The following is a 21,444-nucleotide window of genomic DNA, read 5'->3' as shown; positions in this document are numbered from 1 at the left end:
TTTAAACGCTGTCCTAAAGCACACAAGTAGCCAATGTAAAGACTTCAAGAAAGATGTCACATGGTCACACAGCTGAGATTTTACCAATTACAATGCCTGTTACAGCCAAGTGTGAAACTGGGTTTAATGATATCAGAAATATCTCTGTGACAGCACCATTGAGGTCAACCTAGCAGACAATGGTAATTTCAGTCAGCCTGGGAACAGATTGAATAATGTAGACACTTAGGTGAAAACATCTCTGTTCTTGTTCTAATCCCGAGCCTATGCTACTGCCACAAATCAGACAGCGGGTATACAGACAACATCCTTATAATAAAATCTTCAGTTTATTTTATTTATCCCTTGCTTCTTCAATGTTAGGCATTATTCTGCAGTGAAGAAGCTGTTTGGCCATAAATTCTGTGCTCTGAGGTTCCTGTGGCTCTTGCAAGAGATCAGTACATAAATACTGAAGCACACTCTCTTCCTTCTGTGGCAACGGAAGCTACTGCTGTGACAGATAAGCATTGTTGCACCGTCAGTGAGATTTTGCAGTAACCATGGGTTAACGATCCAAAATCGGCAAGCAGGAGCTGCAAAGCCTCTGCGTGGATTGTTGGAGGGGGGGGGGGGTCCCTGACATTTTGCCATTCGGTTAACACAGACAAAACAGACTTTACTGCAGGTTAAGTGAATGGTAAATAACGCAGTGCAGTTAGATGCATCTAGTCCAGTGGTCTCAAACTCGCGGCCCGGGGGCCACATGTAGCCCGCCAGGTCCTATTTTGAGGCCCTCAGTATGTTTATCATAATCACAAAAGTAAAATAAAAGAGTTTCTTGATCATCTGTCTCTTTAGCTATAAATTACAATATTATTATTAAGACTTAGCCAAAAGGAAAGATTTATGAACTATAAAGAGTTTTACCTCATGCAAAATTGTCATTTCTTTAATAAGACATTAACTATTTTTTCTGAGGCCCTCCAAGTACCTACAGATCCAAAATGTGGCCCTGCAAAGGGTTTGAGTTTGAGACCGCTGATCTAGTCAGACATCATCCGCTGCATTAACAGTCCATGTGTAGTCGCCAGCTTTGATTTAACGTAAGGCAAGGCCACTGCCCTTTCTCCATGCCATTGAAGAGTCATGGGATAGGAGGCAGTGCTGAAGGGTGGATTAAGAATTGGTTATCGGGCATAAAACAATGGGAAGGGTTAAATGGCCATTTTTCTCACAGGAGGAGGGTAAACAGTAGAGTGCCGCAGGGGTCTGTACATTTTTATACATGATCTGGAAATTGGAACGACGAGTGAGGTGATTAAATTTGCAGAAGGTGAGGTGATTAAATTTGCAGAAGACACTAAACTGTTCAAAGTTATTAAAACGCATGCGGACTGTGGAAAAGCTGCAAGAAGACCTTAGGAAATTGGAAGACTGGGTGTCCTTGCCTTATGCCCAGAGTCAAACCTCTCTATTCCCCTCCATGCAGCATCTCTCCCTTCCTCCCTTCCATTATCATGAGCAGCATTTCTTCCTCTCTCCCCATGTACCATTTCTCCCTGCCCTCCACACTATGTCCAACATTTCTCCCTCTCTCTTCTTCATGCATATCTCTCTCCCCTTCACCATATGCAGGATTTATCCCTCTTACCCCTTTCTATCTCTGTTGCATCTCCCTTCCTCTTCTCCAACCCATGTCCAACAATTCTTCCTCTCTCCTCTCTCCCCCATGTGAAGCAGATTTCTATCCCTCCTTCCTATCCCCCTATGCAGCAACTTTTCATCCCTCCCTCCCTCCCTTATGCAGCACCTCCGGACCCAACCAACTCCCCCCTCTCCCCCCCCCCCCCACACACTTCATCCCACCATGAGATGTTTTGCCACCTGCTTCACCAGGGCTTCTTTCTGCTCTGTCATCAGTGATGTTATTAGTGACGCGGCAGAGGAAAGGCCCCGGTGGGTCGTAAGAAGCCTGTTCAGAGCATTCTCTCATTCTCGGGGGCTCTAACTGCTCTACCAGCGTCGGGCCTTCCTCCTGTTTCTATGAAGGCAGAACCCAGTAGAGAGGAAGGCCCGACGCCGACAGAGCAGTGAAGTTCCCGGACCATGACGCCAACCCTGGGAGCACCCCCTTATGGTCTGCACCCAGGGCGGACCGCCCCCACCCCCACCCCCTTTGGTTCGCCATTGGGTCAGGTGAATGCACGAGCAAGAGGGGAACAGGACTGGGCCACATTTTGAAACTTTATGTGTACATCTTCCAAGAGGACGAATCTATACTGGGCACACAGAATGGGCCACTTTAGACTTTATCTTCCATAATGTGCTATGGATTACACTACCAATATTGCGTGACTGTCACATACTATTTATTTTTACTATACACAAGCCACTTTTATGCTGTCCTTAGATTATTAATTTTTTGCAATGTCAGTGTGTACAAATGCTTTTACAATTCAGATGGTAATTTCCGAGTTCGGTCAGTGTGCCTTCAGGAAGCAGCTTGCATCCCATGGCCATTAGCACTTCAATAAAAGACCGAGTCTCTCTTTAATTAGGCTTTCAAATCTCAATCTAATCACTAAGTAGAGCAGAACTTAACACTCCTATGCGGTTACTTAATATCCTGCTTCACTGATACACATCACAGTTTGTTTTTGTAAAATTGCTATCTGTCTCCCTGTAGAATGTTTACAAGGTATAAAGCCAGTGAATCATAGATTTTGCATGCTCTGGAGAGAGATGGTTATGGAAGGTATTTGAAATGTGAATTTCATTTACATTTTTAAGCCTCCGTCAGTTTTTCCATGTGCTGTAGCGCTCCACTGTACCTAGTTTTCAATGTATACGAATGAATGCAAGGTGTCAAAACTGCACCTAAATCCTCAGGGTAGTGCATTAGGTATTCTGCAAACCCTCTGCCTGAACTTGGTATCTATTTCAATCTGGGTCCTCAATTCCTTCCTCTTATTACTCTATCCGGTCACAAATTCCCATGTTGATTCCTTGGCTCCATGTGTCCTCTTTAGATAAGAATAAACAATTAAGTGGGGTAGGTTAGCCCCTTTTTAAAAATTCTCTTTGCAAACAAGCTACAGCCATGTGTATAATATGGTGGAGCATTTTACCACGTAGAAAATGTTTTAAAGCACACCCAGCTGTGACTTATTACTTTAATAAAATGGAGTGTACTTTTAAAAAGATGAATACAGGATTCATCATAAAAATATGCTTTGCATCTTCCAAAAGGAGAAACAAACTTTGGTCTTCTTTTCTAAGCCACAATAGAGGTTTCTACCACGGCTGGGGCAGTAAATGCTCCATTGTTGCTCTGACGATCATAGGACTTCGATGCGTGACGGAGCAGTGTCAGAGCATTTTGCTCTCCGGGTCGCGGTAGGAACCTCTATCGTGGCTTAGTTAGTTAGAGCAGTGTTTTTCAACCTTTTTACACCTATGGACCAGCAGAAATAAGAACATAAGAAGTTGTCTCCGCTGAGGCAGACCAGAGGTCCATCCTGCCCAGCGGTCCGCTCCCGCGGCGGCCCATCAGGCCTAATTGCCTGACTAATGTCCCTGACTAATGTCCCTAATTGCCTGACTAGTGTCCCTGACTAATTTTGGAACTGCCTCTAATCCTCTAATCCTATCCCTATTACCTACCTCTACTCCTATCTGTATCCCTCAATCCCTTTGTCCTCCAGGTACCTGTCCAGACCTTCTTTGAAGCCCTGTAGCGTGCTTCTGCTTATCACATCCTCCGGTAGCGCGTTCCATGTATCCACCACCCTCTGGGTGAAAAAGAACTTCCTGGTATTTGTTCTAAACCTTTCCCCTATTATTCTGTGGACCGGCATCGGTCTGTGGACCAGCGGTTGAAGAACACTGGGCTAAGTTGTGGGCCAGACCCTGCCCACCTCTACCCGATGTCCACCCCAGACCCCGCCCCCATAATAGTATTAATTGCACCTTGCACTTCCCATGCCTCATCTGGAAGCCTTCCCTCTGACGTTGCAACGTCAGAGAGAAGGCTTCCGGTTCAGGCGCAGGACGCCCGTAGGAGCCACTGCCCGTGGCTTTGTGCACCGAATCAGTTAGGAAGAGGGAGCTGGCTCGAAGATAACGCCGCATCGATCGCACCGCGGTTGAAGAACACTGTTTTAGGCCTGATGCACGTGCTGGCCCTGTGGACCGGCAGGAAATTTCTGTGGCCCGGAATTGGTCCGTGGACCGGTGGTTGAAGAACACTGAGTTAGAGCATCAAGATTTAAACCAGCCAATATTCAAAGCAAAATTAACTAGCTGGGAATGGTCGCTGACCGGTTAACTCGCTTTCTGGTGGCTATATGGTCATTTTCAGCTGCACTTCACTGGTCAGTGCTGCTGAAAATATCTAGTTAGCGCTGAACTTCAAACTAGCTATGTCGGGGGCGTTCCAGGAGCACTCTGGGGGCCGAGTCTGGCCAGGTTTAGCAGATAATTAAGACTGCATAAATGGCTGTCCTATCTTTGTCTGCTAACCAGTTCTGTCTAGACGTCAGTGGCGTGCAGTCAGGGCATTCAGGGGATTCACCCCACCCCCTAAAGGCCCTGAAGGCACTGCTCTGAATTTGATTGGTTGAGCAGGTAACAGGCAGATGCAGCTCAGTCAATCAAATTCAGATCAGTACTGTCAGGGCCTTCAGGGGCTTTGGAGAATCCCCAGCCCAAGAGCCCTGCTTTTTTTGTTTGCTTTACTTTTTATTTGATGCAGTTTGACTGGTTGAGGAGGCTGCCTATTCAACAAATCATAAGAACATAAGAATAGCCTTACTGGGTCAGACCAATGGTCCATCAAGCCCAGTAGCCCGTTCTCACGGTGGCCAATCCAGGTCCCTAGTACCTGGCCAAAACTCAAGGAGTAGCAACATTCCAGCATCTCAAAGAATAGCAAGATTCCAGAACCCCAATCAGAGCAACATTCCAGAGTTGAGATTGTGATGTCATAATGCCTCATTCCACAGTGCCTCAGAGCCAACCTCATCAGTTATAATACTTGGCTCTTATAAGAATATAATGGTCCATCAAGCCCAGTAGCCCGTTCTCACGGTGGCCAATCCAGGTCCCTAGTACCTGGCCAAAACCCAAGGAGTAGCAACATTCCATGCTACCGATCCAGGTAGCTTCCCCTGTGCTTTTCTCAATAACAGACTATGGGCTTTTCCTCCAGGAACTTGTCCGAACCTTTCTTAAAACCAGCTACGCATCAAGCAAAAAGTAAACAAAACAAATGCACGGCTGTAGAGCTGGGGATTCACTGAATCTCCTGAAAGCCCTCACCTCACACCACTGCTAAATACTAAGTTAACCAGTCATGCGCCAGCCGGTTTTAAATAAATAGAAATTCAATGCCAAGGCCCAGACATGGCCCAGCATTGAATATCCGGTTTTAGCACTAGCGGCAGACCAAAAAAAAACAAAAAACGGCATCTGCCGCTGGCTAAATATTGAGAGGAAAGTTGTTTTAGAAACACAGATGTCAATAGATATGGCCCATATGGTTTCTGTACCTGTATATTGGGTTGTCCGACATCTTGCTTGATTTTTGTTTTTCCTTTTGTCTTCCCCCATTCTAAGGTGCCTTTCTGTCCCATGGATATTTCGGTTCTACACCTCTCCACCTCCATTTGAAGACTGTTCATATTTTTTAAGCCTCCCTCCTTTTAGGGTCTTATTGTAAAACTTTGTCCTTGAAATTTCTATTCTATTGAAAATGCTGCCTTTTAATCTCTCATTGAAGCCTGCTAAGCATTACAGCTACTCCCGTGTTTCCCTGAAAATAAGCCCTAGCATGATTTTCGAGGAAGGTCTTAATATAAGCCCTACTCCTATAATAAGTCCTAGTTGAAGCGCTGGATTCGCCTGTAGCAGCACTTCCTCCCACCCCGCTGTGCACCCTCCCCCCTCCCCCCCCCCACTGACCCTTCCATCTCTCCCTTCCATCCAAGCCCTGCCGACTGTGAGACTGAAATACCTTGTTGCAAATGGCAGCATCGGCAGCAATCTAGACAGGCTGCTTCGCACCCTCCCGCCGGGGCATTCCTCTGAAGATGTCATCAGTAACGTGGCACATGGAACGCCCTGGTAGAAGAAGGCCGCAAAGCAGCCTGTCTAGATTGCTGCCGACGCTGCTGTTTGGAACAAGGTATTTCAGTCTTGCAGTCAGCGGGGTTTGAATGGGAAGGAGAGATGGAAGAGTCAGCGGGGAAGGGGGGTGCACCACAGGAGTGGGGGGGGGATGGGAGGGAGTCATGTTTTGATGATCAGGCTGCTCCGGAACTAACGTGTTTCCCCCCAAATAAGACCTAGAGTGTTTTTGGGCCCCAAATTAATAAAGACAGTGTGTTATTTTTGGGGAAACACGATATTTATCATTTTTATAGCATAACTACATGTACATCTCCAGTTATGGTACATGGGCTTGTCGTGCCGCTGGGGCTTGCGTGCATCTGAGAAGCTGAAAGCTATGCCGTCAGTAGTTTCACTGCCAGCAGGGTCTCCCGAGGCAAGCAGCTTTCAGCGGAGATGCCAGACTAATGATATACCACTCACCTGAGCAGTGTTGGAGGCGGAGGATTGCGTTTCATGCAACAACGGCGACAACATCGAATTTATAATGTGCAGAAGAAAGGCCTGGCAACCTACTTCTGTATTCTGCCACGAAAAACGTGATGACGTTCATCAAGTTGCTAGGACTCGAACATGAGTCGACGGCACCTGACACACATGTGCGTGATCCGGTAGAAATAGGGTACCAGACGTCCAGATTTTCCTGGACATGTCCAGGCATCCGGACGGCTTTTCAAAACCTGACACTTTGTCTGGGTTTTGAAAAGCTGGTAAGATCGGGGCGGGGGCTGAAGTGCACGCGTGCGACATCATCATGTCTCATCCGCGCATGCACAGACGCACTCCAGCCCTGGCCCGAAGAGATGAGGTTCGTGTGGGTCGGAAAGGGGCGGTCCAAAGGCAGAACAGGGCGGGGTTATGCATCCTCTTTTACCGGATGGAAAATCTGCTAACCCTATGTAGAAATATCCCAAATCACAGATCCTCCCTCAGTGGAGACTATGGTCTAATCCAGTGTCTCGCAAACTTTTTCGAGCCGGGGCACACTAAACCTAATGTCCCTGGCTCGAGACACCCACTGTCCTCATGCGCACACATGACGTCAGCGTGCCACCATCGGCACATGCACAGAGGCCCTTCAAACAGGCCTTGCACCAACAGAAAAACCCGCACTGGAGAGAAGGGCCGGCAGAGAGAAGAGGTGCTGCCGTCAGGAGATTGCTTACAGGATGTGCTGCCACCTCTCCTCTACCCCAGTGTACCGCGGCACACCAAAAATCTCAAGAGGTACATTGGTGTGCCACGGCACACAGTTTGCGATACACTGGTCTAGTCGAACACACACAGATAGGAGAAATAATATTTGATTACGGCCATTATTTTAAAAACATATAGTTAAATAGCACCATTTGCACATATTGCATGAGTGTGTAAATACTAAGGGGCAGATAGGGAAAACGCTTAGATAATCATGATAGGCAGTATATAAAATCCTAATTAAAAAAAAAAGAATTTGAAAGAGAAAAACATCCAAAACCCGGCCTAAGTCGGCATTTGGACGAACATTTCTCAAAAACGTCCAAGCACCGATAATAAAACTGGGTTTTGGATGTATTTCTAAACGACCTAGGCCTTCATAGTGCCGCTCAACATCCAAAGCTAAACTGGGCATTTTGGGAGGCGTGTCGAGGCCGGGAGTTGGGCGGGACATGGGCTGGCTTAGACTTAGTCGTACAGCATGTATAACCGAAAGTTTAACAACAGAGCCTGGACGGAACTTGGATGTTGTAACTTAGACCGTGTAAAACATGGTCTAAGTCACAAAAACCCATCTAAACTCACTAGATAAGCACTGAAAACACATAACACAGACCCCCACACACTACCCCAGTGATCACCAACTCCCCCCCCATAAAAATTTTATTCACAACTTTAAATTTCAGCCTCCAGACCATCATCACCTGGCCACCTGGACCATCATCGTCCAGCACAGAGGAGGCTGAAGTCGTCTTGGGGGTGGGTTAGGGACCCATAGAGAGGAAGACCCATGCCCATAAGCCCCTGTAATCACTGCATTGATACTTAAACATATGCACTGCCCTATACACCCCCAAAACCCTTTTTTATTGGTATATAAGTGGCTCCTGCAGCCATAAGGGCTATTGGGGTGGTAGATAAGTGGGTCTAGGGGATTTTGGAGGTGGTTTGGGGGGCCCACCATCACCTATAAGGGAGCTGTAGTGAAGAGAAGCCATAGCACCCTTTTTGTAAAGTTCATAGTAGTGCCCTGTAAGGTACCCCACTATTTAGGTGACATGTCTGTGTGTGCAGTCCATCACTTTGCAGATCCCTCCCACGTCCAACAGGGCTTGTTCTAGGCATTTTGGACTTGGATGGAAAGTTGGATAGAAATGTGGTATAAAGATGGACGATTTAGCGGCTTGGACGATCAGATCGGCAGGACGTATAATTTTTGAAAGTAAAAAAAAAATTGGACGTATCTTTCGAAAATGTGTTTTAGGCTCTTTTTAACTTTGGACAACTTGCGAGATGGATGTAAACGAACTTAGACATCCATTTCGATTATGCCCCTTAAATTTATAAAGCTGCTGTTTATAAGGGGAAATATGCATTACACAGTGCTTTGAGCAGTGGCATAGTAAGGGTGAGCGGCACCCCTCCCCCACCACATGCGCGCACTCCCTTCCCTTTCCCCACCCCTTTTTAATTTCTCTGGCATGAGCAGCATGCCCACGTCGGTGCCGGCTCGCCCTTTGATGTCACTTCCTAGGGGCAGGTCCCGGAAGTGATGTCAGAGAGCGCCGTCACCGACGCGGGCAGCAACCTCACGCCAGACAAGTAAAAAAAAGGTGCAGGGAAGGCAAGGGGCTCGTGCGCAAGGAGAGGAGCAGGGGGGAGGGAGGGCATAGAGAAGGAGGGGTGCCACTCATAGGAAGACGGTGCCCAGGGCGGACTTCCCCCCTCGCCCCCTCCTTACTGCGCCACTGGATTTGGGCATGATGTGGCCATGCCTTAGTTCAGGCTAAAATCTACATGTTGGTTTGCCATCTGACAAAGATAATACAGGAAAATCACCTTGTTGGACTTTATAACGGCTCAAAGGCAATGCGCAGCTTTTATAAAATTATTCATTGTGGCCAGGATTTTACACACTGGAGAGACTTTCTCCTTAATCTCCCATTTGTTTATTTCCACCTCAAAAATGAAACCAAGCTGCAATTATGGCCTCACTAAATTGGTAGCACCTGTGCATGCATATTTGTGGAATGAGCTGGATGCACATGGAAGTTGAGCCACTTACATGTGTATGTTGGGACATCACTGCCTCCACATGTCTGTGCCGTCACCTCCGCGTGAAAACTGCCAGGATTGTGCCATTTATTTTGTTCGACATGCGGATGGGTGGCGTGCTGACAAAGAGTGCCTGTGCCGGAGGAAGCATGGCAGAAGCACTAGGAGGACATGTTTCACAGGGCACCTTTCCAGCTCAGAAGGTTCCTCCTCATACTGCATGGCAGAAGATTTATGTCATGCAGAAGCTTGACCACAACCAGAGAACAGCCATATAAAGATGTCACATCACTCATAACAAATGCAGGAATCCACAGGCACAGGCATGCTGACAAGGTCCCTCCTTTTAGGTCTTTGTACAATCGGGGTGAATTTTCCCAGACTCTCCACTAATGCATCTTAGGAATACTCTGTTGCAATTAAAATAGTCTACAATATTTCTCTTTTTCAAGCTGAAATTTTTAGCACTTTTATTTTTCCAAACACGACAGCAGTGAAGACAGCTTTTTCAGGAGCAAAAGAATATGGAAATGTGTTCGCCTTTCCTCAGGCTGGAGTAAATGAGTTTGCAGATTAGCTCCCCAGCCCTCAACAGGAGCTGGCAATTAGGGCTTTCACAACCCTTTGAAATTTTTTTTTTTCTTTTCCAATGTCTTAAAACAAGACTGGCTCTGAATCCTTAACTGTTGATTTAAAAAAAAAAAAATTATTTATTCATTTTTGATATCAAATACAAAGTGCAAACACATGAACATTCAAGTAACGTACCATATTGCACTCTGTTCCAACAATAAAATATAAAACTGTTTTATCCCCCCTTCCCACCCTAACCCCCTCCCCCCCCCCCACCTGGATATATATAATGTTCATTCATGAAGCAGAGGGAAATAATAGTAGTAATAATAATGATAATAGTTCATATTTATATCTTACAATATTTTGTTAACGGTCCCAAATTTCCTTAAATTTACTATGATGTCCCAACTGTAAAGAATCAATATTTTCAAACTTACAAATCTGTCATAACGATTCCCACCAGAAACTATAATTTAAGTTATCCCAACTTTTCCAGTTTTTCATTATCAATTGCATGGCTACTCCTGTCATGATGAGGAGCAATTTGTTTTGATTTGCATTCATTGTTTTTTTGGGGTAATAAAATCGTTCCACATAATACTATATCATATGATAATGTTAGTGGAACGTCCAATATTTATCATTAACTGTTGAAATCAGCTCAGACTTTAACAGCCACCTCCCCCCCACCCATAGTACCATACTATGCGTGTGACATCACTGCGTTGCATCTGCGCATGCGCAAATGCCGTCCCGACGCTGCTCATTGCGAGAAGCTTTTCAAAACAAGGACAAAGTGCCGGGTTTTCTAGTCTAATCTAATCAGTTCATAGACAGTGGAGCGCAAGACGTCAGCGCACTGACAATCCAGCGCCGATAATTCGGCGCAAGATGTCAGCACGCAGGGGAAAAAGTAATTTTTAAAGAGCTCCGACGGGGGGTTTGGCGTGGCAACCCCCCCACTTTATTGCTTAGTGTTCGCACTGCTGTTGGAACTTTTTCAGATTTTTTTGGGAAAAGTTCTGTTTTCTCTATAATGTGGGGGGTTTCACCCCCCCACACCCCCCTGCAACGGCAGCGCGAACACTAACCAATAAAGTGGGGGGGGTTGCCACCCCAAACCCCCAGTCGGAGCTCTTTAAAAATTATTTTTCCCCCTGTCTTCCGCCGAATTGTTGGCGCTGGATTGTCGGTGCGCTGGCGTTTGGCGCGCGATTATCCTGTCACCAATCTAATCTAGTCTTCAGTTTATATACTGGGTCATCTCTCATCGGAGCTTGACTCGGTTTACAAATAGTCAAGAGGCCAGAATATACATAAAGTAAGGAGATGTAAAGATAGTAGAAATTAATTTAGTCTATCATAAAGTAAATCTTGCAATGTTAATAATTGCAGGTAAATTATTTAAGTATTGTGAGAATAGCAGGGTTTTTAAGGTTTTCCGAAACAATTGCAATTGGTCTATCGTTCTAATAGAAACAGGGAGTCCATTCCAAACCTCTACCAGCTTGAAAGCATAGGACTGACAAAGTTTCCCAGCTGATTTAATTCCCTCGAAAGAGGGGAACGATAGTTTGTACTTCTGTGTGTTCCTCAACAGTTAAAACAAAGCACAAATAAAGGTAGCACTCTAGCAACTACCAATAGATAATAACAATAATCAACATATAACTAACAGCTTATGTAATAAAAAAGTTTGATAAAATCGCTTATCTTAGTTTTCTAAGCGAATTGCAATAAAATTATGGGTACAATTAGAAGCAATAATTTAACACTACAGACAACACAAGGACATCGACTCACTGGTCCAAGAGGGTCAAAAAAGGGAGAAGTACAATTTTTTTGAGAAAAGAAACAATCAAGGCAAATCCAACAGGAATGGGGGAAAAAATCAGCTAAAAATAGAGCTAGGGAAAATTATAAGCATCCTTAAATATCATTATAGGTAGAGTTAGCAGACGTCTGGATTTCCCCGGGGATGTCCTCCTTTTGAGGACATGTCTGGAGGTCCGGACGGCTTTTCAAAACCCAGCACTTTGTCCGGTTTTGAAAAGCTTCATGACAAAATCGCATCGGGGAAGGGACATCCGCGCATGGGCGGATGCTGCGCGGTGACGTCATGCGCACACAAGCATGCACATGATGTCATTGCATTGCATCCGCGCATGCACAGATGCTGGCTGGGGGCGGGGCTGGTGGGCGGAATGGGGCGGAACTGGGGTGTGTGGCCATGGGTCCAGGTTTTCCTTCGGGAAAATTTGGTAACCCTAATGATTGGATCTGATAAATCTTGCCACTTGAAATCTTGCCTTAAAGAAATTGGCAAAGGGGTCCCTGAATTTGGATCTGGGGTACACAAAAGGGAAAGGAGGAAAACTGTGTTCAATGGATAAACTTTGACTTGCAGAAATGACCAGAAGACGTGCAGAAAACCAAGAATCAGAAGAGGGCGGAGGGAGGCTTAGCTTATCAGTGGAATGCACCCGTAGTTTTGTAATGGGGCTAGCTAATTATCTTCAGCTGAAATCTTTCAAGCTTTCCAAGCTTCACTGGCTTCCGATAATTTCCAGAGTCCACTTCAAATGCATCTGCCTAACTTTCAAGATCCTCCACGGCATCCTTCCTCCATTAATCCCACTGTCCTGGAATTCCTCGAATCTTAGTACCACCAGACCTACCCAAAAATCGAAACTATCCTTCCCCTCATTAAAAGGCATTTCCCACCCAGGAAAACTGGGGACTTCCCTCCTCTTCAGATTCACCGAGCTCTGGAATAACCTTACCTCCCCCCTTCGGAACCTGAGTGCTCTCCAACCCTTCCGTAAACATCTGAAAACCTGGCTTTTCTCAAAAATTTAACCACTCCCTCCTCATCTGACATCCTAGCTCTTTAACATTCTTCTTTCCTCCGATCTTCATCTAACCCTTTCCCTGGAGTTCCTTTCTCATTACAATCCCTGTAAACCGTGCCGAGCTCTATCACCATGGAGATGGCACGGTATACAAACCTAAGGTTTAGTTTAGTTTGGGCAAGACCTGTATACATGCAGGGTGGTGAGTTGTATTAGAAAATTCCCCGAATTAAGGGCGTTCTACGTGCAGAGTCGTGAGTGTATAGAAATTCCCCGAATTGGATGGGACTTGGGTAATAAACAAGCAATTACAAGAAAATGTGTTTAGACATACATAGTAGGTAGGTGGGATGAAGGGTGTGTAAGGAAATATGAAGAATGTATATAATTCTGTGCAACAGAAAATAAATCCGGAAAAAGCTTTGTTTTTATACTCTCTTTTCCATGCTTGATGATTTGTAAGTTGCTTTGCTTTGCTAATGGACTTAATAAACTGCCATTTGATTACAGAGCTAAGAACCGAGGAGCTTCCTTTTTTTGGTAAGCTCTTGAAAATCCCTATAGCAGCCAAAAAGGGATTTATACACTTTAGAACAGGGGTGGGCAACTCCGGTCCTCGAGGGCTGGAATCCAAACGGGTTTTCAGGATTTCCCCAGTGAATATGCATTGAAAGCAGAGCATGCAAATAGATCTCATGCGTATTCATCGGGGGAAATCCTGAAAACCCGATTGGATTCCAGCCCTCGAGGACCAGAGTTGCTCATGTCTGCTCTAGAATCAACCTCTCTACCGTAACCAATCCAATCCTTAGTCTTATATCCAATCCTTAGTCTTATATACCGGGACATTCCCCAAAGGGACTCGAACCAGTTAACAAAAGTTAACTCAAAGAGACATTAGAGAACAATAATTGGATAGGAAAATTCATCTATTGCCATCTATTATTTATCTGCTAAAAATTTCTTAAACAGATACGTCTTCAGGGGTTTTCTGAAACATTCCAAAGAGGGAAAAAGGCTGATTTCTGAAGGGAGATCATTCCAAATTTTCACCATGGTAAATGACATAGAATGTGAAAGCCTATCTAAAGTGTGAATCCCTCTAATAGAAGGGAATACTAATTTGAATTTATGAGAGTTGAAAGAAAGGGTAAATGGGGGAAAATCCCATATAAACTCTTAAATACATTGGCACACTTGAACCGAACCCTCCAATATACTGGGAGCCAATGCTGTGCCCTCAGTAATGGAGTAAGCAGTGGCGTACCTAGCATATGTGACACCCGGGCCCCCCCCCCCATCTGTACGAAAAACATGATTTTTAGTAACAAGCCACACGTCACACATGAGTACCTAGGAAAAGACAGCATCTTACATATTGCAGTGAGCAGTACATCAATTCACCCATTGTAAAACTAAACAAGCCAGACCAGTACAGATCAATCCTACACTGTCAATCCTAACAGAAAACCATGTATTTCGAACACATAGAATACAGAAAACACCTTTGCCTAGCATGGAATATGTCATCACAAACTAACCCCTCCCCCTTTTACAAAACTGTAGTGTGGATTTTAGTCACGATGGTAACAGCTCTGACGCTCAAAGAATTCTGAGCATCAGAGCTGCTACCACCATGGCTGGCGCTAAAAAACGCTCACAGTTTTGTAAAAGGGGGGATAAAATAGAAATACATAGACAAAGGTTAAATTGAACCAGCAAGAAGCTGGACTCTGCATAAAATGCAACACCACAGAAACAGTGACACATGTCTCCTAAAGCAATAAATAAATAGAAAATTTTTGTTCTACCTTTGTCTCTCTGGTTTCTGCTTTCCTCATCTTCTTGTTACTGTCTTCCTTCCATCCACTGTCTGCCAACTCTCTGCCCCTCCCTATATGGCATCTTCTCTCCTTCTATGCCCCTTCCAGAAACCGTATGCCTCCCCCTTCCATCTCTCCTTTCACCCCCATTGATCTGGCATCTCTCTCCTCTCCTTCCCTCTCCCACACCTCTCTTCTGCAATCCCTTTCTTCCCTCATTTTCCTTTTCAATTATTTTCTGCATCCATCTAGATTACGTTCTTACTATCCTCTCATCAATTTCCTTTTTTACTGTCTACCTACAGCTCGCTACCTCTTTCCCTCACCCCCTCCAGTATTTACCTAATTCAATCCTTTTCCCCCATCATCTGCCCTCTTCTCTCTCCCCTTTCACCCCACTTCCATCATCTTCCCCCTTCTCTCAAGCTCTCCATCCACCACAGGCCCATCTTTCTCCCTTCCTCACCTTTCCGATTTTGGCAACAAGATCTGCAACCCCCCTACCCCCACCCCCACCCCCCGCAATGACACTTAAGATCGGCAACGGGCATCTTTCTAGCCCTGGCATCAACAGAACTTCAGATCGGCAACACGGTGCTCAGTCAAAAGTGGAAACAGGAAACTGAGTCAGAGGGAAGCTTTTGACATGAGTACTAGAGAATGACACAGGGGAAAAATCTGTCTCCGTCACTGCACCGTCCCCTTCACTGCCCCGTCACCATCCCCGCAGCATCCATACAAGCCTCAGTACTGCAATATTTAGCTTATTCCTTCCTTATAAATCAAAGTTCTGGCTGCTGAACTGGAGAAAGAGATGTTCATCTGGCAGGGCTTTGTTTATAAATTTTTATCAAATCAACTAATATACTACTTTATCCTGAAGCAAAACAACAACAACAAAAAAAAAGAAATATAATTTTTTTTTCTACCTTTGTTGCCTGGTTTCTGCTTTCCCCATGTTTTCATTCGATTCCTTCCATCCACTGACTCTCTTTTCTCTGCGTCTTCCATTTGCTCTGTTACTGTGCCTCTCCCTTTCTCCCCCCATTCCAAATTGGTCTGGCACCCATCTTCTTCCCTTCACTCTCCCCATAGTTTGGCATTTCTGTCTTTTTCCCTGCCAGCGTCTTCTCTCCACTCTCTCTTCCCCATTTCCCTTCAGCGTCTTCTCCCCACTCTCTCTTCCCCATTTCCCTTCAGCGTCTTTTCCTCACTCTCTCTTCTCCTTTTTATTTCAGTGTCCTTCTCCCCCCGTCTTCCCCATGTCCTGTCATCATCCTTCTCCCCCCTCTGTCTTCCCCATGTGCTTTCAGCGTCCTTCTCCCCCTCTGTCTTCCCCATGTCCTTTCAGCGTCCTTCTCCCCCCGTCTTCCCCATGTCCTGTCAGCATTCTTCTCCCCCTCTGTCTTCCCCATGTGCTTTCAGCTTCCTTCTCCCCCTCTGTCTTCCCCATGTGCTTTCAGCGTCCTTCTCCCCATCTTACCCATGTCCTTTCAGCGTCCATCCCCACCCCTCTGTCTTCCCCATGTGCTTTCAGTGTCCTTCTCCCCCTTCTGTCTTCCCCATGTGCTTTCAGCGTCTTTCTCCCCCCTCTGTTTTACCCATTTCCCTTAAGTGTCTTTTCCTCTCCACTCCACCTTTCCTCCCTTTCTCCCTCCCTGCCCCTTACCTTCGTGGTGTTTCACCCCCTCGCCCGCCCGCCCAACCGACCGACAACAGGCCTAGTCCGACAAACCTCCCTGCCCTGTGGCCGCGAGTCTAAATTACCTTCTTACAGCAGCCAGAGCATTGTAGTTGCATATGGCTGCTGTAAAGGTCGTCTCTGATGCAACTTCCGGTTGCGTCAGAGATGACTTTTACGGCAGCCACACGCAGCTTCAATGCTCCAGCTGCTATAAGAAGGTAATTTAGACTTGCGGCCACAGGGCAGGGAGGTTTGTCGGACTGGGCCTGTTGTCGGTCGGTTGGGCGGGTGGGAAGCGCCACGAAGGTAAGAGCAGGGAGGGAGAAAGGGAGCTGTTTCAACACCATTCACCGCTGAATTTGCGGACCTGACCAACTGTGCACCCCCCCTAAAGCTGCACCCGGGGCGGACCTCCCACCCCCCCACCCCCCTTGGTACGCCACTGTGGAGTAACATGATCATATCTATTCTTACCAAAAATCAATTTGGCAGCTGTGTTCTGAATAAGCTGTAATCTCTTTAAGTGATGTAAAGAGAATTTGCATAGTCCAGATAAGCTAATATAATAGCCTGGACCAATACAGAAAAATGATGTTGATGAAAGAAATGGCAATCCCTCCTTAATATCCAAAAACTAAAAAAGCATTTTTTAGATACATTATTAACCAAAGGGTATTAGCCTTGTACTAACGTACTGCTGACAAATGTTATAGCGGACTCAGAACTGAAGTTATTTCCTAACTGATGTTCTTATATTTTCAGGGGTCTACCACTTTTAATTATTATGGCTACTCCGAGGATGACTATGGTCTTTCAGATGTTATCAAAAAGCCTGAAAAAAATCCTGAAAAAGAAGCAGATTACTACGTCCGGCTCTTCTCAGTTGTTGTCTACAGCATCACCTGTGTCCTGGGGGTACTGGGGAATGGAATTGTTATCGCCGTCATATGTCTCAGGATGAAAAAGTCAGTCCATGTCATTTATCTCTTACAACTGGCCATCGCCGACTTCCTGTTCACGTCCTTCCTGCCACTGACCATCGTATACACCGCTTTGAATTTCCACTGGATTTTTGGGAAAGTCATGTGCAAGCTGGCCTCGTTCATTCTGATTCTGAATATGTTTACCAGCGTGTTTCTGTTGACCATCATTAGCCTCGATCGCTGCATTTCGGTTATTTACCCAGTCTGGTCACAAAACCATCGGACCACTGAATTAGCCTCGTGTATCTGCATTGTCGCCTGGGTTCTTGCCTCGTTGTTGAGTTTACCCTCCTTGTTTTTTCGGGACACTGTAACCAGAAGTGATGGTGTAACTTCCTGCTTCAATAACTACTCCTTAAGCGTCAGCCGCACAGATTCTGAAGACCCAAAACACATAAGCATAACCATCGCGCGCGTCATCATAGGGTTCCTCGTTTGTTTTATAATCATTACAGTCAGCTATCTCATTCTCATATTTAAACTTAAAAGAAACAGGCTAGCAAAATCTAGGAAACCTTTGAAAATTATTTTATGTATTATCGTAGCTTTCTTCGTGTGCTGGTGTCCTTACCATGTACTGTCCATCTTGGAAATCAAATATTCATCGCTTGATATTTCTATATTTAGGTTTGGCATGCCCATGGCAACTGCACTTGCCACTGCCAACAGCTGCATGAACCCTGTCCTCTATGTCTTCATGGGTCAAGATTTTAAACAATTTAAAACGAGCATCCTGTCCATGCTCGCGAATGCATTAAGCGATGATCCTGTCCATTCACGGTCTAGCCACCAGAGCTTCTCCAAGGTTTCTTCAATAACTGAAAAGGAAAGCATTGTGCTCTAAGATGTACATAGCAGTACAAAGGAAGCCATAATCCAGGCTAATGAAAAGAACGAATGCACTGAGACTAGCAAGCAGAGAATGACAGGATGACAAAATTCCTCACCGTCCCCGTTCCCACAGATAACCGTGGGAAACAATCCCGTATCATTTTTTAGTGTCTATCTCAGCCTCAGTCCTTCTACACCAGCATTCTTCAACGCAAAGCTTGAGGATCAGTGGTTGTGGCCATTCATACTCTGATTCTTATGTGAGCCAAGGATAATGAAGCCATTGTGACATCACTGATAAGCTCGGCTCTTATTGGTGGAATGAAGCATTATGACATCACAAAATCTGCTCTAGATACCAGAGACTGTCATTCTTTAGTGTCTATCTCAGCCTCAGTCCTTCTACATCAACATTCTTCAATGCAAGGCTTGAGGGTCAGTGGCTGAGCCAAATTCATACTCTGACTCTTAATTGAGCCAAGTCTAGGATAATGAAGCCATTGTGACATCACTGATGAGGCTGGCTCTTAGGAATTAGTGGAATGAGGCTTTATGACATCACAGTCTCACCTCTGGAATGTTGCTACTCTGGGTTTCAGCCAGGTACTTGTGACCTGGGCTGGCCACTGCTGGAAACAGAATACTGGGTTTGATGGACCCACTTATGGTCTTATGTTCTAACCATCTGGTGTCATTTTTTAGCGTCTATCTCAGCCTCAGTCCTTCTACACCAGCATTCTTCAACGCAAGGCTTGAGGGTCAGTGGCTGAGCCCATTCATACTCTGATTCTTATGTGAACCAAGTATAAGCTAATGAAACCATTGTGAAATCACTGGTAAGCTCGGCTCTTATTGGTGGAATGAAGCATTATGACATCACAAAATCTGCTCTGGATACCAGAGAGTGTCATTCTTTAGTGTCTATCTCAGCCTCAGTCCTTCTACATCAACATTCTTCAATGCAAGGCTTGAGGGTCAGTGGCTGAGCCCATTCATACTCTAATTCTTCCCTCTCCCCTTAAAGAATAACGTGGAGATGGTTTCCCACAGTTATCTGCAGGGTCGGGAACAGTGATGAATTTTGTCACCATGTCATTCTCTACTAGCAAGTATTTCACAGCCAAGAAAAGTGCAGAAACTATGCCCCCAATATCCAGCCAGGTCCTGCATAAGATGAGTGGGCAAATTTAGGACAGTTCCTTCCCTGGATTGCCACCTTTTGGGGGGCTGGTCGGACCCGACATTCAGCAGCACTGCTTGGTTTAATGCCGCTGAATATCTCACTCTCAACATTGGGCCCTATGGATATACTATCTCAAAGGCCATGCAGGGCAATCCCTACCACTCAATGACTGTGTGTTTTGCATTTGGCCTTGCTTTTCAGTCCCTGCTGGCTTATGCATAGGACGCCCCCCACAATAACTGTGGCGCTATATCTCTCTGTATCACCCTGGGCTGCCTCTTCTTACACAGTAAACACTGTTGTATGCTTCACTGTAATTTAATCTCTACCGAATGTGCGATAAATTGCCTTCATTAATGGATAAAGGGATTAACAGTAAAAAAAAACCATTCTGTGATTGTACCACATTGAAATTATTGCATTATTGACACGATCACTACATTTGATGAGAAACTATTGACAGTAATTCTGAAACAAAACGTGCTATTAAATAAATTTATATATAGGACTGCCATTTATGATTTTATATTAATAAAGGATGTTGAATGGTTGAAAAAGCAGAATCCAAAATTTATGCAATTCCAAGAGGAACACAAAGGGCTCCTTTCACAAAGCCGCGTTAGCGGCTTTATCGCAGGGGACTTTTCATCACGCGCTAACCCCCCCCCCACGCTAGCCGAAAAACTGCCGCCTGCTCAAGAGGAGGCGGTAGCGGCTAGCGCGGCCGGCGGTTTAGCACGCGCTGTTACGAGCGTTAAACCACTAACGCGGCTTCGTAAAAGGAGCCCTAAATGACTTTTCGTTCTTATAAATCACAATGTTGCAGTAGTGTTCCCGCTAAGCTGCGCTGGGGTGCGCTGACGCACAAAATATTACCTCGCAGCGCACAAGTTTCTCGTCACAGCGCACACAGTGTAGAGCACAGTTCTTCAACCGCCGGTCCGCAAACAAAATCTTGCCGGTCCGCGAAGGATTCGGTCCCCGCCGCAACGAAAGGCCGGCGTCAGCTGACTTGCAACTTCCTGTTGCAGTCGCTGTGCCGGGACTCCTGCCTTCACCGGGACTCCTGCCTTCCACCGCGTTTGCCTCCTGCCTTGTCTCCGCACCTCCAGACCAGCAGCGGCAGCTGTGTATGCTTTTAACTTCGGCACAGAGCTGCCCCTAATCAATAGTTTAGCGCGGTTTCATAAGGCAGCCTCGGGGCCTTTGCTAGGCCGGCCCACATCGCATCATCGAAGCGGGCCGGCTATCAAAGGCCCCGAGGCTGCCTCATGAAACCGCGCTAAACTATTGATTAGGGGCAGCTCTGTGCCGAAGTTAAAAGCATACAGAGCTGCCGCTGCTGGTCTGAACTCTTGGGCCGCTGAAGGAGGGCAAAAAGCAGCTGTCCTGGAGGTTTCCCTTCCTCTCGCCTTTACAGGTTCCTTTTTTCCACCTTTTTTTTTTTCCTTCAAACGGCAACGGGCCCCAGCATCGACATCAATCAAGTAAGTTCCACTGTCAATCAAGCGGTTCTGCTCGGCCAAAGCTTCCCCTGTGACATGAGCCACCCTCAGGGGAAAGAAAGTGACCCACAAAGGTGAGGGGAAGGGGGGCAGATGATGGAAGTTGGGGGGGGGAGAGAGAGAGAGAGAAAAAAGGGGCAGATGATGGAATGGAGGAGATGAGAGAGAGAGAGAAGGGGACAGATGATGGAAGTGAGAAGAAGGGAGAGAGAGCAGAAGGCAGATGGATGTCAGTTGAGAAGGGAGAGCAGATGCTGAATGGAAGTGGGGAAAGAACACATACTGGATGGAAGGAGGAGATAAATAAAGGGGGAAGAAAATAGTAAGATAATGGAGGGGTGAGGGAAAGGGGTGACAAGCTGTGTGTAGACACAGTGAAAAGAGGGAAACGGGACTAAATAGTAAGAAAGAATTTAATTTAGATGGAGGCAGAAAATAGAGAAGGAAGACCAGAGAAGAAAAGGGAAGAGAGAGCAGAGAATGATCAGATCTGAGTGGAGGAAATGAGAAGAGAGATATGCTAAAAACCACAGGGGGGAGGGAAGGATAGAGATGCCAGACCATGAGGGGAACAGATGCTAGACCAGATGATGGATGCTAGACCA

At 45.8% G+C, this 21,444-nt stretch overlaps 1 protein-coding gene across 2 annotated transcripts in view; it reads left to right on the top strand.

Moving 5' to 3' along the window:
• CMKLR1 (chemerin chemokine-like receptor 1) overlaps positions 1-18,384 on the top strand; it is a 54,725-nt gene extending 36,341 nt beyond the window's left edge. For both annotated transcript variants that reach the window (XM_033956257.1, XM_033956258.1), the window contains one exon: positions 17,100-18,384. In XM_033956257.1, coding sequence (XP_033812148.1) covers positions 17,100-18,164 — 1,065 coding nt within the window. In that variant the 3' untranslated portion in view covers positions 18,165-18,384. The remainder of the gene's footprint in view (positions 1-17,099) is intronic.
• Positions 18,385-21,444: the final 3,060 nt, after the last annotated feature.

The sequence above is a fragment of the Geotrypetes seraphini genome, chromosome 8 (genome assembly GCF_902459505.1).
Source record: "Geotrypetes seraphini chromosome 8, aGeoSer1.1, whole genome shotgun sequence".
Lineage (NCBI taxonomy): Eukaryota > Metazoa > Chordata > Amphibia > Gymnophiona > Dermophiidae > Geotrypetes > Geotrypetes seraphini.
The sequence above is the reverse complement of the archived record's forward strand: the minus strand, read 5'-3'. Positions and strand labels throughout refer to the sequence as shown.